This window comes from Bos indicus x Bos taurus, chromosome 6 (assembly GCF_003369695.1).
Source record: "Bos indicus x Bos taurus breed Angus x Brahman F1 hybrid chromosome 6, Bos_hybrid_MaternalHap_v2.0, whole genome shotgun sequence".
Lineage (NCBI taxonomy): Eukaryota > Metazoa > Chordata > Mammalia > Artiodactyla > Bovidae > Bos > Bos indicus x Bos taurus.
In genome coordinates this window covers 104,670,617-104,688,048 of record NC_040081.1, presented here as the reverse complement: position 1 = coordinate 104,688,048, position 17,432 = coordinate 104,670,617, and the positions used below count along the sequence as shown (strand labels likewise).

Genomic DNA, 17,432 nt, shown 5'->3' with positions numbered 1-17,432 from the left:
ACATCTAGACAGGTGTTTGACCAAACACCTGCTTTCTGTGGCTCAGCCAAGGTGACACACAACACTGACCATCGCAGCCCCACCCTGTCCCTTACACCCACAGTCATCTCACCCTGGGACTGATGACACTGTAGGGTCACCTGCTGTTAAATGAGTCTCCCTCCTGCCCCCCCCCCCCCCCCCCACACACACACAGGACAGGGACCGCCTGCGTCTCCTTCAGGGCTGTGCTTCCTCCGCTATCCCCTCCGCTATCCCCTCCTCCGTATTCAGCCCATTTCACTTATTTAAAAAGATATGAAAACATATCAAGGCCCTGAAAATGTGGTACAAGGTGCGGAAGACCATTCACTTGTGAAAGTCATTAACAATGGTAAAGAGAAGTGAAGTGAAGTGAAAGTCGCTCAGTCGTGTCCGACTCTTTGCGACCCCATGGACTATCCATGGAATTCTCCAGGCCAGAATACTGGAGTGGGTAGCCTTTCCCTTCTCCAGGGGATCTTCTCAATCCAGGGATGGAACCCAGGTCTCCCGCATTGCGGGCAGATTCTTTACCAGCTGAGCTACCAGGGAGAATGGTGACTAACAATAGTGAGTCCTCCGGGCGAGAAGGCAGCTCAGCCTCTCCATCCCACAGCCCAGCAGCCCAACCCAAGGGGTTGGGACGCACCATCCGCCCACACCTGACTGCTCCTGGAGCAGGGGCTCAAAAGCCAGGGCTCCTGACTCCTAGAGGGAGACTCTTGCCAGTCCTCTTTCACCTGGCATCTTTCCCCTCCAGCTCAGGGGTCTAGAAGTGCCCCATTTCTTGGGCAGGGGCGGGTACATGGGCGGGCGGTGGTCCAGCAGAGGACCCCCTCTCAACACTCAAAGATGAAGAACCTGCCAGAATTCATGAATGTGCTTGGCGGGTACAGAGCACCTCCCAAAACAGCCCCCTAAGTATTCCAGAACTCATTCTTCCTACACTGGGTGTTTCATGAAAAGCAACGATGCCCTTTTTGATATTTTATGAGCCACAGAGCTCCACATCGGAAGCAGTGGAATGGAGACTTTTCATTCCTGGGCCCCAGGGACGCATCAGCTTTGCCTGGGGGTGTGCGGGTGAGATGCAACTGGGGATGATCGGCGCTGTGACTCGGAACAGCGTGTGCATCCTCTGAGCATCCTGGCTAATCAGCTCGTGGGCATCAGTCCCGTTAAGCTGTTATAGACAGCAGGCACTGAGAGAGACCCCAGGATCCAGAGTTACACCCTGGCTGGTATCAGGCACCCTGGGCCTGCTGTGCTGCATCCCTGAGCTATGGTTTCTCACCCTGTGTAATCAGGATGGACAAGATGCTTCCTCTAGGCTGGTCCAGCTGCGGGCTCTGTGGTCAGGCTCTGGCACGTTGGGGCAGGAGCTCGTACTGGGCCCTGGGCTCCTGGAAAACAGGCCCTCAGGGTCTGCTACCACCCATGGGCTCACACTACAGGGCGGTCACAAGTGTGACTGCTGGAGTGTCCTGCTCCCCACCCAAGGAACTGTTCGATGGCACGGAATAAAATGTGTGCTAGTGTGGGAAGCAAAGGAATGGTCCTCTGCCTCCGAAAGGTGTTCATGTATTACTTCCCAGAACCTGTGATCAGGTTAGGCTACATGACAAGGGAATGAGGAAGGCAGGTGGAGTGAAGATGGCTCCTTGACTGACTCTGAGATGGAGAGAGTACCTGGGGTTATCCACCAGGACTCAGTGGAATCACAAGGATTGTTCTAAGGGGAAAAGGAAGACAGAAGAGAGAAAACCAGACAGCTGCATGAGAAGGTTTGGGCCCAAGGCTGCTGGCCTTGAAGATGGAGGAAGAGGCCATGAGACAAGGAGAGCAGGCAGACTATAGAAACCGGAAGAGACAAAGCACGGACGTTCCCCTAGAGCCTCAGAAGGAACTCAGCCCTGATGACACATTGCTTGTGGTACACGGAAGCCGCTTTCAGATTTTGACCTTCAGAACTGTAAGATGATGCTTTGGCATTGTTGTAAGCCATGGCTTGTGGTAACTTGTTACAGCAGCCACAGGAAATTAACAGAGATGTGTTTACTGAATCCATTGTCTTAACCCTCACCAAAAAAAAAAAAAAAAAAAGCCTACAGTGTTTCCGTGCATGTGCTCAGTGGTGTCTGACTCTTTGTGATCCCATGGACTATATAGCCCAACAGCCTCCTCTGTGGAAATTCCCAGGCAAGAATACTGGACTGCGTTGCCATTCCCTCCTCCAGGGTGTCTTCCTGACCCAGGGATCAAATCTGCGTCTCCTGCGTTGGCAGGTAGATTCTTTACCACCGCACCACTGGGAGGTCCTATAAGGCTTCTACTCCTTATTATGCAGATGGGACGACTAAGACTCAGAGAGATGCAGGTAGATGACATCACGGTCCCTGAGCTGTTGCACTTGGAACCCAGGAGTAACAGGAACAACATTTCAGACGGAGCGGCGTGATGTAGGGCGTGGCTGCCCAGGTGCTAAGCAGGGCAACAGGATGGGTCCCTCAGAGTCCTCACTCATGCTCGGACCCCAGAGCCCTCACTCCTTATTGATACCACAGGGAGACACCTGTGGCTGCAGAGCAGGGCTGCTGGCACAAATGTGGCCGATGTCATTGCCAATGGGGACACCAGAGCCTCTGTCTCTGAGGCAGAGTGGGAGCCACCACCACTCATGGTGCCAGAGGTTCAACCTGGTGCAGAAGAGTATCTTCCTTCTTCCTACCTTCTCTCCCGCATCAGCGCATCTTATGAGTGGACCTTGACAAGTGGGCTAACACGGAGTCCTGGGAATGTGGAGTACACGATCGTAGCCCAGGAACACAGGAGTGATTCTAAGAGCGTGATTTGGGACTGAGTCCCAGTGGGCAGGATCTAACTCAGCTAGTAAAGGTGGGATAATTCCTGGTACATGTCACCCCTGGGCCTTTGCACCTGCTCCCCCACCTGGAAGGCTCTTTCCCTAAACGTCTGCCCAGCCCTGCCTCCCTCCCTTCAGCAGGTTCTCTGCTGCACTGGCATCTCTTCTAAAGCATCTTCCCAATACAGTGGCTCCAAGAGTGACGTCTCCTCCACACTGTCACTCACCCTGATTTGATTTTCTTCTTTTGCTGGAATGTTATCAATGACCAGAATTTGCCTAGTTCTAGGTTAATTGGTTTAGTATCTGTTTCCTCGCTCAAATGAAAGCTCCCTGAGGGCAGGAAATTTCCTTGTTTTCTTTGCAGAAACCCCAGCACCCAGAGCAGCACCTGGCACATAATAGATGCTCACTAAACAGTTGTTAAAAGGATAAATGAAACCAGAGTTCAGAGTGCACCTCACAGCGCAGTATGTGTCCTGGTCTCCGGAGCTCTGGACTTCTTTCACACTGGCAGTTGCCCGTGGCGGTTGGAGGGAGGTTGACCTGCCCGGAAACGTGAAGGAGAAGAAGGTTAAGAGGGGGAGACAGGGATGAGGGTGCTGTAGGATGCAGACCAGCCGTTTTCACCAGGGAGATGTTTCAGAGAGTCTCTTTGGCCCTTCTGATGTTTTTGCCTTGATAGTTTCTTCTTCTGTACCTAAGAAGTCTGCCTCAGGGTAGATTTTCCAGGTCAAAGCGAAGCATGTGTGTTTGTACAAAGTCACCTAATTTGGAGACTGCTTGTAGCCTCTCACAGTGGCAGGAAAACTCTGCAGGCAGGGATGTCTGAACATGTGCTGAGAGGGACAGAACCAGACGTGGAATGTTGATGAAGTGTTCAGGAAAGGCCCCAGCTCAAAGTGGTCGTGCTGAGACATGGAGACTGATGTACAATCTGAAAGCCACTCTTCCCTGAAGTCAAATTCCTAGCACTTGTAACTGAGATGAGGGCTCACAGAAGGCTAGCTTTTGGTGTCTAGAAGATGTTCAGTAAATGTGCACTGAATGTTGTTCAGTCGCTAAGTTGTTTCCGACTCTTTATGACCCCATAGACTGCAGCCACGTCAGTTTTTCTGTCGTTCACCATCTCCTGGAGTTTGCTCAAACTCATGTCCACTGAGTGAGTGATGCCATCCAGTCATCTCATCCTCTGTCGTCCCCTTTTCCTCCTGCCTTCAATCTTTCCCAGCATCAGGGTCTTTTCCAGTGAGTCGGCTGTTCACATCAGGTGCAAAAGTATTGGAGTTTCAGCTTCAGCATTAGTCTTTCCAATGAATATTCAGGACTGATTTACCTTAGGATAGACTGGTTGGGTCTCCTTGCAGTCCAAGGGACTCTCAAGAGTCTTCTCCAACAGCACAGCTCAAAAGCATCAATTCTTCAGCCCTCAGTTTTCTTTTTGGTCCAACTCTCACATCTGTACATGACTACTGGAAAAACCATAGCTTTGACTGTATGGACCTTTGTTGGCAAAGCAATGTCTCTGCTTTTTAATACACTGTCATGAGGAAACAAACATGGCCTGCCTGAAGCACAGGTGCACAGGTGGAGGAGGTCCTAACTCCGTGCAATGACCCGAGAGAAAGGAGGAGGGCTGGCTGGCACGCGCTAAGGACCTGTGGCACCTGTCCTGTCCCCATGGCTTGCCTGTTACACCCCTCCCCACCTACGAGATCTGAGTTCTCACTCCCATTTTACAGGTCAGAAAACAGAGACTTGGGGAGGTTGGTACAACCTACCAAAAGTCACTCAGTAAGTGCTGGGGCCAGTTCTTACACCCAAGTTTGTCTTGGTCTATAAAACCACAGAATCTGGGATCTACACAGGTGACTGAAAAGCAGGAGGACAGAGTTTGGCTCAAACAGAATGCATCTGGGGGAGAGTAGCTGAGCTCAGCCTAGACCCTCCTCCAGTCTCAGGGATTATAAATGAGCCATGCCAATACAGGTGACGTGAGAGATGTGGGTTCAGTCCCTGAGTGGGGAAGATCCCCTGGAGGAGGGCACAGCAACCCACTCCAGGATTCTTGCCTAGAGAATCCCATGGACAGAGGAGCCTGGTGGGCTACACAGTCCATGAGGTCGCAAAGAGTCGAACACAACTGAAGTGACTTGGCACAAACACAGTGCCTGCTTTTTGCAGACAGCAGAGGCGTGAACGCCTGGCCGGAGGCCCTGGGCAAGTCAGTGTCTGAGCTGGAACCAGGCTCTTTCTCCTGGCCTGTGTCCATGGGGCTCTCACTGCCCCTCCCCATCCCCGAAGGAGCAGGAGAGGAGCGGAGCTGCAGGCCAAGATCAGGGAAGGACCAGCCCAAACCTGACGGTGCCCCCGTGGTTCTAACCTGCTAGACAACCATGATCGTCCTGCCACTAGCTTTTTGCTCCCATGTCAGTGGTTTATAGGAGCAGGAGTGGCACTGACTTTTACAAGCCCTTGTACTGGCATGTGGGACACTGAGCACCGCAGCGCTGCGAGGGCGTCTGCACGCAGGTCCTCGTAGAGATGAAGAAGCCAGGGGTTCAAGGTCAAGTGGCCTCACCACACCACCCACTAGAGGCTTCGTTTTCCTCTCTTGATTACGTATTAGAACTCCGTCTTTCACTTTATAGACGTCAAGGAGAAAATTGAGGCAGCTTAGATAGCAAGCAAGCACGTGTGTGTGTGTGTGTGTGTGTGTGTGTGTGTGTGTACTCACTTGTGTGTGTTACCGATGGAACTCAGGGCCCTGGAAGGAGAATGAAGAACCTCTGTAGGTTTTGCAGAGCTGCAGAGAGGTAGCACGCCGTGGAGGTTAGGACCTTAGTTTTTCTGAGCCAGACTGCTGGGGTTCATACACCTACATTGCCATTTCCTGATTGTAAGTGTGTTAGTTGGTCAGTCGTGTCTGACTCTTTGCAACCTTGTGGACTGTAGCCCGCTAGGATCCTCTGTCCATAGGATTTCCCAGGCAAGAATATGGGAGTGTGTTGCCATTCCCTTCTCCAGGGGATCTTCCCGACCCAGGGATTGAACCCACATCTCCTGCATTGCAGGCGGACTCTTTACCATCTGAGCCACCAAGGAAGCCCAGTTGACCCTCTACACATGGGTTTGTTTCTAGGTTCTCTGTTCTATTCCATTGGTCCGTAAGAATCAAAAGGAAGATCTCTAAGAGCTATTAGCATTCCTGTTCCTACTAGCACTGCAGCACGGTTTACAATAGCCAAGATACGGAAACAACCTAAATGTTCGGTTTTGAGTGAATGGATTGAGAAAATGTGATATACTTACCATGGAACATTATTTGGCCTTGCAAAAGGAGGGCATCCTATAACAGGTGACAACATGGATGGATCTCGAGGACATTAGGCTAAGTCAGATGTCAGTCACAGAAGGACAGACACTGCATGTTCTCACTTACATGAGCTATCTAAAAGAGTCAAGTTCAGGGACTTCCTTGGTGGTCCAGTGGTTAAGACTCCACCTTCCAATACAGAGGGTGTGAGTTCCATCCCTGACCAGGCAGCTAAGATCCAACACGCCTTGCAGCTAGAAAACCCAAAGCACAGGACAGAAGCAGTATTGTAACAAATTGCATAAAGACTCAAAAAAATAAGTGTACATCCTCTTGCGGGTTGCTACCCCTAAAATTAATTAATCAATTAATTTAATTAAACAGTCAATTTCATCCAGTCCAGCTGTGGAGTAGTGAGTGCCAGGGACTGGAGTGGGGGACGGAGAATGAGAAGCTGCTATCAACAGGCAGGAAGTCTCAGTTACGCAGTTTGAGCAAGCTCGGGTGACACCAGGAGGCCCGCACCGTCTGTGACCTCCTCCCATCAGCATCATCTTTTGGGCCAAGCCTGCATCACCCCGTGGGCAGGGGCAGTGTAGGAGTGGAAACGCCAGCTCTCCTGTGTGATGTGGGTACATCCCGTGGTCCTACTGAGTCTTGGTTTCCCCCTCTGTTAACAGCGGTCAGAGCACTGATCTTGCAGGGAGGTTGTGCAGCTTCTGCTGGCCCCACCTCCATCTCCGCCCCCCCCCCCACCCCCCAGAGTGGTAGCAAGTTGCCTCTGGCTCCCACTCAAGAGAACGCCTTCAAGCAGAGACCCTGCCTTGTTCTTTCCTTAACGTAGTAGACCTTGGCACCTACGGCATGTCAAAGCTCTCAGAAGCCGCAGGTTAATTGAAGTGAACTGAATCTGGTTCTGGTAGCTTCTCCGGTCCGCTGTGTCTTTTCATCATCCTTTGAAGTGTGTGGAAAGAATGATCAGACGGATCCAGGCTGAAACACTGACTCTCTCCTTTCTACCTGGGATCTCTGGGAGGTCTTCTAATGTCTCTGAAGCTCAGGGGGCTAAACCACACTAGGAATTGCAGCCAAGTCTGTAAGACGCCCAGCCCAGGGTCTGGCACACTGTGCCGTGCTTTGAGTCACTTCAGTCATGTCCGATTCTTTACGACTTCATGGATGGCAGCCCACCAGGCTCCTCTGTCCATGGGATCTCCCAGGCAAGAATACTGGAGTGGGTTGCCATGCCCTCCTCCAGGGCATCTTCCCCACCCAGGGGTTGAACCCATATCTCCTGCATCTCCTGCATTGCAGGTGGATTCTTTACCACTGAGCCACCAGGGAAACCCCCTGGCACACAATGCTGCTGCTGCTGCTAAGTCGATTCAGTCGAGTCCAACTCTGTGCGACTCCATAAACGGTAGCCCACCAGGCTCCCCCGCCCCTGGGACTCTCCAGGCAAGAACACTGGAGTGGGTTGCCATTTCCTTCTCCAATGCATGAAAGTGAAAAGTGAAAGTGAAGTCGCTCAGTCGTGTCTGACTCTTAGTGACCCCATGGACTGCAGCCCACCAGGCTCCTCCATCCATGGGATTTTCCAGGCAAGTGTACTGGAGTGGCTATTCTAAATATATGATAATTACAACAAAACCAATATTTACTGCTGGTCTTATTTCTTCACAAACTACGTGAGAAAGCATAGGGAGGGAATTCCATCCCCCACCCTAAGGATCTTTTCATACTTCCTACTTTTTGCTTCCTCTTGTATCTAAAGTTATTAGGTAGCACATCATCTTCAATTTACTTCTTCAAATATGCTAGGTGTTCTATTGAAAATCCCTTCTTCATTTGATTGGGTATGCTGCTGCTGCTAAGTCGCTTCAGTCGTGTCCGACTCTGTGTGACCCCATAGACGGCAGCCCACCAGGCTCCCCCGTCCCTGGGATTCTCCAGGCAAGAACACTGGAGTGGGTTGCCATTTCCTTCTCCAATGCATGAAAGTGAGAAATGAAAGTGAAGTCGCTCAGTCGTGTCCGACTCTTAGCGATCCCATAGACTGCAGCCTACCAGGCTCCTCCATCCATGGGATTCTCCAGGCAAAAGTACTGGAGTGGGGTGCCATTGCCTTCTCCGCTGGCACACAATAGGTGCACAATAAATGTTCACCACCTCGCCCCTGGTTGGTGTTCTGAGTCCCCTCGAGTAAAGGCCAGTCTTTAACTGGTACAAGAATTAGTTGCAAAATGCCTCCCACTCCCAGCCCGAGAGTTGACCATGCCCCCAGAGGGGTTTTTTTCCAGGTGGGAAATGAAAATTCTCGCTCCTTTTTCAAGGTCTTTGGAGTTAGCGATTAGAACACAGAGGACATATGAAAGAGAGGTGAATCCTGAGAAGCAAGGGTGGGTGGGAGGCTGAGCCGGAGGGGAAGCTCTGGGGCAGACAGGTGAGTTGTTTAAGTGGCTTGGGGATTCAGGAAGATGGACTCCTCTGGGAGGGTTGTCTTCCATAGAGAATGACTTTTGGAAATGACTCACAGATTAGTCGTTTCTAAAGCCCTCTCCTCTCTCTCCACAGACAGCTAGTTACAACTGTGTGTGTCCGTCTCAATCCCTGCCCCCCACCACCACCCAGATGTGTCTCCCCCCTCCCATGGAACCTGCACACTTCTGGGTTTGTGTGCTTGTGTTTAGAGACTTTGTCCCCCTTCCCATCTTCCTGTTTAAGGCCTGGGGTCCTCCCACAACATCTCCAATGAGTGGTCATCAGGCCTCTCCTTGCACACCTCCAGGGATGGGGAACTCACTGCTCGAGAGACCACCCAGCCCACCCTGGAACACATCAATCCAACAGTTCTTTCTTGTGGCGAGCTGATATCCCATTCATCACAGCTCTGCCCTTACTCCTGGTCTGACTCTGGGCCAAGGAGAATAAGACCAACCCCAGCCACACACAGACTTCTCCCTCAGAGCCCCCTCTCCTCTGGACTAAAGTGAAAGTGAAAGTCGCTCAGTCGTGTCTGACTCTTTGTGACCCCATGGGCTATACAGTCCATGGAATTCTCCAGGCCAGAATACAGGAGTGGGTAGCCTTTCCCTTCTCCAGGGGATCTTCCCAACCCAGGGATCAAAGCCAGGTCTCCCGCATTGCAGGCATATTCTTTACCATCAGAGCCACCAGAGAAGCCCAACTCATCAGCAAATGTGAGTAGGGTCCAGTTACATTTTTCCAGCGTGGTTTGAGCACCTGCTGCATACCAGGCCCTGAATGAGACCCAGTCTCTGGCACGATGTGTCATAAGCTGCACACCAGTATCAGGGCCTGCCCTGGAGCTGGTGGGACTCCGGTGATGACAGAGGCAGCAGTGGTGGCCATTAGCCAGCTGCAGGACACCCCTGTCAGCATGGCGCATGATCTGTACCCTGGCATGGACGTCTGCCCCTGTGAGTGGGATCCCTGCTCCAGAGGCTGATCGCAGGCCTTCACCTAAAGACCAGAGGGAAGCGATGTGGTTACTCACAGGCTCCGAGAGTGCAGCTGGTACATTTCCATCTTCCCAGCTGTCTTTTGGCTGTCCTCACAGAATCACCGGAAGATGTTGCCTTTTCGTATTTTAACAACCAAAATTTAGGAAAACTCACTGAAACTCTTCTTCTGGAATATTTTCAAACAGAAATAATTTTTTTTAATGTTTGCAAATTTTTTTTTACTGAGCAGATTTGAGCGTTTGAATAGGTGACCTATGTCCATCAGTTTGGTTTCCAAGCCACAAGGTGATAGAAGCATTTCCAAACATCTTTTTTTAGAATAACTTCCATCAAAAAGTTGCTACTCTCACTCTTGTGTTAAAAACGTCACCTTACCTTGAAAAGATAGATTGCTTCTGTCTTGTCTTTTAAGACTTTCTGCCAGGCCGTCTCCTGTCACAGCCACGGGAGCTGACAACAGGCTTATGCCTGGAGCGAGGTGGCAGGTCTGCTGTTCTGTCTTTGTGCTGCCTTTGTTCATTTTATCTTTAATCTGTCATTTCTTTGGAGGATTCTTTATCAGCTGCCTGTACATTTGTCATGGTTGAAAGTGAAAGTTGCTCAGTCGTGTCCAACTCTTCGTGACCCCATGCGCTATACAGTCCATGGAACTCTCCAGGCCAGAATACTGGAGTGGGTAGCCTTTCCCTTCTCCAGAAGATCTTTCCAACCCAGGATCCAACCCAGGTCTCCTGCATTGCAGGCGGACTCTTTACCAGCTGAGCCACAAGGGAAGCCCAAGAATACTGGAGTGGGTAGCCTATCTCCTTGTCGTGGTTGATTCTGTTAAAACGGAAAACTACCCTTCTCAGATCCACTAACCAGTAAATTACACACGTAACTTTAATATATCACTCTGCACCAAAAACAAAGGAAGACGAAGGGCTGACAGCTCCAGTGATTGGCGGAGCCCTCACGCCCCTTCACTTGGGCCGTGTGAAAACTCTAGGGTTGGTCCATGTTGAAATGTTATAAAACTAGAACATAAGTTCCAGTATTTTTTACTACGCCTACTGTGGATCCTACTGCTGTCAATAATAAAAAGGAACCAAACCTAAATTAAAAACCCAGTGATTTCCTCCTCTTAAATACTAATACAGTGGGAAAAGCCACGTATCGATGAAACCTCTCTTTTTAGAAGCGCTGAGGCCCACGCTGTGCTGAGTTCAGTGCGCTTCCTTACCTGTGACTGCAAAGGCCATCACCCTGGGCTCCCCAGAAAATCCCTTGGCCTGCCTTGTCCCAGGGCCCCTCCGGATCATAAGAACATGTTCTCCAGATTGTTCTGTGCTTTGCTCTAGCATGATGTGATAAATGCTAACATAAGGTGATCACGGGTGGTTGCTGCTAGAACAAAGTACCACAAATTGGGAGGCTTTAAAGCAGCAGAAATTTATTTTCTCATGGTCCTGGAGGCCAGAGGTTCAAAATCAAGGTGTCAACAGGACCTGCTTTACCTGCTAGCATCTGGTGTTACCAGCAGTCCTTTGCATTCCTTGGCTTAACAGCCGCATCACGCCAACCCCTGCCTCTGCCGTCATGCGGCCGTCTCCCCGGTGTCTGTCTGTCTGTGATTCTTTACCTCTTCCTACAAGGACGAGAGTCATATGGGATTCAGGGCCCACCCTCCTCCAGGATGACCTCAGCTTAACTGATACCACAGTTGCATCTGCAAAGATCCCTTTTCCAAATAAACCAGCTGTAGGTTAGGACTTGAACATATGTGTATGGGGCCAGAATTCAACCCACCATAGGTTAGAGTGTTTTGTAGTCATTGTCAGGTTAAGATAAAAGAAGCAAGCCCCAGGAGGCTGTAGCAAGCGCCTTCTGTCGTAGTTAGTGGCCTTACAGTGCCTCCTGGTCATTAAGAGCCAGCCCTGCTTAAAGGAATACGTGAGTGCTGATGTTTAATACTGCTGGCAGCCCAGGGCTGTTCTGTCCATTTTACAGATGAGAAAACTAAGGCACAGAAATATTAAATAACTGGCCTGGCATCCGACTAGGTGAAAAGTGGTGAAGCCAGGATGGGGACTCATCCAGAGTGGCCCCAGAGTCGGGGCTCTTAAACACCACCACCCACTGTTACACAACCGGTCACAGGTGTGGTGACCTCGCGGGTGTCACCGTACCAGAGTGCCATGCCATTCCACCCCTCTGGAATCCGGGGAAAGAGATGGGTGAGGCTCCAGAGGCCTACAGGGCTCCATGGCTGACAGGCGGCAGATCTGGGGTGGCACCCAGCTCAGCCTGTCTCCATGGCTGTCGCCTCCTCTCCACTAGACACCTGTGCCCATTTTACTCAGGGCACAGCATTTTGTGGTTATTTCAGGGCCTGAACCAGGCTGCCCTCAACCTTCAGTTCTTTCTCTGAGTTTGCCAGGCTCAGGCTCCACTTCCAGAAAGGGCATCATTGGGCTGGAAAATTTCAGGGCTGTGAGTCAGCCCTGGCCGAGAACACCTGTTTTTCTTGATATCTCTATGTTGTGGTATGAAGTGTGGGTGGGCAGGATGCGGGTTCAGCTCTCTTAGATGGTGAGGATAGGAGCTCACGGGACCACACAGCCTCCAGCTCATCACCCCTTTCCCCCATCACCCACTTCCAAATCCAGGCTCCGGCCATGAATGGTCTCCCAGACCCATCCCTTGGACACTCCTGGCACGTATTGTCCACGTGGGTCCAGCTAACATGTGGCACATGAGCCACCAGCCTGCTCTGTTGGATTCTGCCTGGTCCGTCACCCATTCTTCCCCACTGGGCAGAGAGGACAACCTCAGAATCCCCCTCAACCCCAAGTCCCAGGCAGCTGTGACCACTCAGGGAGAATCAGATGCCAGCAGAGCCCTGCCCTATATCCTCACTAACTGAGAGAGCTGGCACCAGGAAGGCCCGTGCCTGAAGCCAGGGTAAGCTTCTGGGTGAGCCCAGAGGTCCCACCCCAACATGCTCCCCAACTATTCTAGAGCACCAAATAAGCACTTTTCAGGACCAGGCACCCCTCCAGGTGAGGGCCCACCACCCAGTCCTTATACCCCGAGAGGCTCACACGAGTATCATCCCTGAATTAGAGGTGAGGATGGAGTCCAGAGAGGCTGAGTGACTCTTCTGTGGCCACCCACCCAGGACGCTCCATCTAGGGCTATGTGCTTAAACCGTAGGCTTGCGACTGCATGGCCCAAGTCTGTGACCTCCATCCCTTCCAAGCTCTCCCTCCCAGATTCCTAGAAGTACTGGACAGACACATCCCCCTTTGCCCTTACTAAGTCTTTCATGATGCTGGTTTCACTCATGCCCTCTAGCTTCCCAGCGGGGCACTTGTCCCTGAAAGGGGTCGCTGATGGCACTGAGCTCCAGGCTGAGCCATGCTCCAGGCTTTGCCTGGTGCCTTGCCTACTCTGCAGGTGGTTGTCATAGTGACGTGGAGACAGAGGTGGCCTCAGCCCCATCTTACAGTTAAGACCTAAGGCTTGAAAGATCAGGTGCTTTCCCCGTGTCCTGCAGAAAGTGAGTGGTGGTGGGGTTGAACCTACAACTTCCTCATTTCAGTGGCTCTGCGTTGGTTTTCCTTTGGTGGCTTAAAACATCAATTTATTACCTTATAGTTCTGGAAGTCAAAACTGCAAAATAGGACTCAACAGGCTAATATCAAAGTGCTGGCAGGGCTGGGATCCTTTCTGGGGGCTCCAGGGGAGAATCATTCCTGGCCTTTTCCAGCTCGTAGAGGTGGCCCGCACTCCTTGGCTCGTGACCCCTTCCTCCTTTAAAGTGCATCCCTCCTCCAACCCCTGTTTCCATGGTCACATCAGTTTCTCTCTCACTCTGACCCTCCTACCTTTCTTTTATAAGGACCCTTGTGATGACATTGGGCCCACCTAGATAATCCAGGATAACCTCCCCATCTCAAGGCCTTTACATTAATCACATATGCAGTGCCCCTTTGGCCATGAATGCTAACTTATTCACAGGTACTGGGGATTAGAATGTGGACTGACATGGGTGTCATTCTTCTGCCTACCCCTGGCTTTTTCTGCTCTTCAAAGTGCCTCCTAAAAGACAGAGATAGGGAGTAACCTGGTGATATTTGCCTCCTCTCTGCCCAGTGCCATCCATGGAGCTCCCCTCCCGGCTCCCAGGATGTCCTGAATTTGCTCCCTCTGTGACACTGCCACGTGAAGTTAGAATCACACTTCTTGATGTACTTCTGCACAATGTTAGTTGATGCACCAGGAAACACATTTGGGAAATGTGGATCTAAACAAAATGAAATGGGTGTCTTTCTCACAGGACTTATCAGAACCATTACTTTTTTTGTTTTAATTTTCTTTCTTTCTTAATTTTATTATTTATTTTGGCTGTGCTGGGTCTTCATAGCTACACATAGTCTTTTCCTAGTTGCGGTGTTCAGGCTTCTCATTGCAGAGGCTTCTCTTTTTGTGAAGCACAGGCTCTAGGATGAGAGGACTTCAGTAGCTGTGGCGCACAAGATTAGTTGCTCCACAGCATGTGAAATCCTTCCAGACCAGGGATTGAACCCATGTCCCCTGCACTGGCAAGCAGACTCTTAATCACTGGACCACCAGAGAAGTCCACAACCTTTGCTAGTCTAATGTAAAGTTTGAACCCCTGGGAGCTAGCACTCATGCAGTGAGACTAAACTTCTCTGATCAGGGAATCTTGTTCCCATGGAGCCTCTCCTGGGATTGGAATTCCACAAAAAAAACTGATTTGGAAATGTGATGTGATTGTAGTGGAGACACCACCTCCCCAGTGCAGTGTCTGGAGCACAGCAGACGCTCAGTAAGTTTGTACTGAGAACTGGCTCTGAACAGCCCATGATTTCGGCCCACCATACACGAGACCATCCCTTTACATGACCAGTACTGTCCCCACAGGATCAACAAACACCAACTTGGCACCTGCTCTCCCCCGGGCACCAGGCACTGGACTTCCAGGTGCTCACAGCAGGCGCTGATGAAAGTGTGGTGAGAAAGTGCCAAGGTAGGAAAAAGCGCAAGGGACTGTGAGAGCCCAGGCTCTGACTTCGAAGTGGGAAAAGTTAGCCAGGCGAGGAAAGGCAGGAAGAGCATTCCCGGTAGAGAGAAGGGCATGGCCAAGTGCAGAGAGAAGAGAAGCCACTACAATGACAAGCCTGTGTACTGCACTCAGAGAGTAGCCCCTGCTCACTGCAAACAGAGAAAAGTTGGGGCAGCAACAAAGACCCAGTACAACCAAAAATAAATAAATAATTTTTAAAAATTAAAAAAGAATGAGATCAGAACTTTTAAGAGGAAGAAGAAAGAATTTTGCTCCAGGAAACTCTAAGAGCTGAACAATGAGTTTAACTGAGAGCTTCCCAGCAGCCAAAGTGAAAAGGGGAAAAAAAAAAAAGGTTCTCAAGTTCTCCTTATATTATGTATGTCAGGAAGAAGAGAGAAATATTTTCTTGCCCTGAAACTCTAGGCTTACTTTATGACATGAATATTGCATTTTTGAACTTTGAGAAATACTATGGTTTAGTGAATGCTACAGAAACATTACCCCCTCTGCTGTTTCCTCCACTTATCTTTAATAAATGCTGGAAAAGCTATTAAATTACAGCTTACAAAAGAGACATTCTGAGGTGGTTTTTACTATACTTCTGGAAATAACACCTCAGAGCCTTCCTGGGCTTGCAGAATCTGGAGAGATTTAACAACCATGTTTTGATTTTTCCGACTTAAGAAAAGCAGTTTCACCTGGCCTGAGGCTCAGAGCAGTGTTTTTAGGGATAATGCGCACTGTATCAGGAATGGACTGTCCCCAGGAGCCATCACAAGCCGCCTCCCCTGTAGGAGGATGAATACCTAAGTGCTGAATATTTAAATCTGCATTCTAAAACCATCTCCCCAGATCTAATTATTGTGATCTCGGGGGTCTAATCAGACAGCCCAGCTTCGTGCATATATCCACGGCGGTTTGCACAATTAAGGGCTTGGTAAAAAAAAAAAAAAAAAAAAAAGATGACATGCTCACTGAGGCTGGAAATTTGCAGTGTTCAGCCTGGGAAAGCCTGAGTCACAGGGGTGAGCTTGAATCCTGGGAAGACTGGCTCTTTGAGAATATTTCAATCCAGCTTTCTGTGTTTCACAGGGCTGTGTGGAAAGGGCCCTGGAGATCATTTAGTTCAATCCCCGTTCCAGGCATCCTGGTCAGGTGGCAGTCTGACTTCCGTCTAGAGGCCACCAGTGAGAATGAGCACACAGGGCTGGGCAGACAGGAGGTGCTCAGTGCATCATCATGGAGCCAGGGGTTTAGCATATGTTACATCACTTGGTCATTACAGGAACTTTTTGAGGCATGAACGCTGCTCATCTACCCAGAGGTAGAGATGGGATTTGAACCCTGGATGTGCTCAGCTTTGCAGTGGGGGCAATCAGAGGAGCCTGGTTCTCTAGGGGTTCTTCTCCTGGCCAACTCAATGACCTTGAGCAGGTCACTACATCTCTGTGGGCCTCCTGTTTTCCTACTTTTGTTTTGTATATATCAGTTCAGGTCAGTCGCTCAGTCATGTCCAACTCTTTGCAACCCCATGGACTGCCGCACGCCAGGCTTCCCTGTCCATCACCAACTCCTGGAGTTTACTCATACTCGTGTCCATTGAATCGGTGCTGCCATCCAACCATCTCATCCTTGTCATCCTCTTCTCCTCCTGCCTTCAATCCTTCCCAGAATCAGGGTCTTTGTGTGTGTGTGTATATATAATTTATCTATTTGGCTGCTCCAGTCTTACTTGCAGCATGCAGAATCTTGCTCTTCATTGTCACATGTGAACGCTTAGTTGTGGCCTATGGGATTCAGTTCCCTGACCAGGGATCAAACCTGGGACCCCTGCAGTGGGAGAACAGAGTTCTTGGCCACTGGACCATCAGGGAGGTCCCTGTTTTCTTACTTTTAAACAAGGGCTTGGCACTCCATGGCCTCAACGACCCCTGCCAGCTCCATCTCTGATATACAACCATCCGGTGTGTCTGGATGGTGGGACAGACCATCCCCGGGGGCCCCAACATCAGACACAGCGGACGTCCTAATAATCCCCACTGAAATCCGTGCTCCTCCCCATTGGTAGCCTTCCGGACCTTCTTGGGCAAAGAGGACATCTCCCGTGAGATGGAGGAGGTCCTGGCGGAGAGCCGCGTGCAGAGGAACATCCGGCTGGTATCTGTGCTGGAGCTGCTCAGGAGTCCCTTCGTTCGCTGGCAGCTCATCACCGCAGTCATCTCCATGGCCTGCTACCAGCTCTCCGGCCTCAATGCGGTGAGTGCCCCAGCACAGACAGAGGAGCCGGAGGGAAGGGTGGGGGGAGGTGGGCCAGGGCTTGGACCCTGTATGCCCTGGGTTCTAGCCCAGTTCTGTGCCACTGGGCAATCATGTAACCTGACCATCAGTTTCCATATCTGTAAAATGGGATAATGTAATATGGAAAGAGCTAATCTAAGTGAGATGTTCAATGAAGCAGCTAGCCCAGAATTACCCCTTACTAAATGCTGCTATCATTATAATTACTTATCCCTAGAAACACTTAGAAATCATATGTCTTTAAAATATATATTTATTTATTTGGCTGAGTCGGGTCTTAGTTGCGGCACACATGATCTTTCCTTGCAGCATGCAGATTTATCTCTAGTTGTGTTTTCAGTCTCCAGAGCATGGGCTCTGTAGTTGTCCCACGGC

The 17,432-nt window shown here is 50.4% G+C and overlaps 1 protein-coding gene across 3 annotated transcripts in view; it reads left to right on the top strand.

Moving 5' to 3' along the window:
- Nucleotides 1–17,432, top strand: part of SLC2A9 (solute carrier family 2 member 9) — a 227,341-nt gene that overhangs the window by 108,426 nt on the left and 101,483 nt on the right. For all 3 annotated transcript variants that reach the window (XM_027545036.1, XM_027545035.1, XM_027545037.1), the window contains one exon: nt 16,828–17,015. In XM_027545036.1, the coding sequence (XP_027400837.1) occupies nt 16,828–17,015 (188 nt within the window). The remainder of the gene's footprint in view (nt 1–16,827; nt 17,016–17,432) is intronic.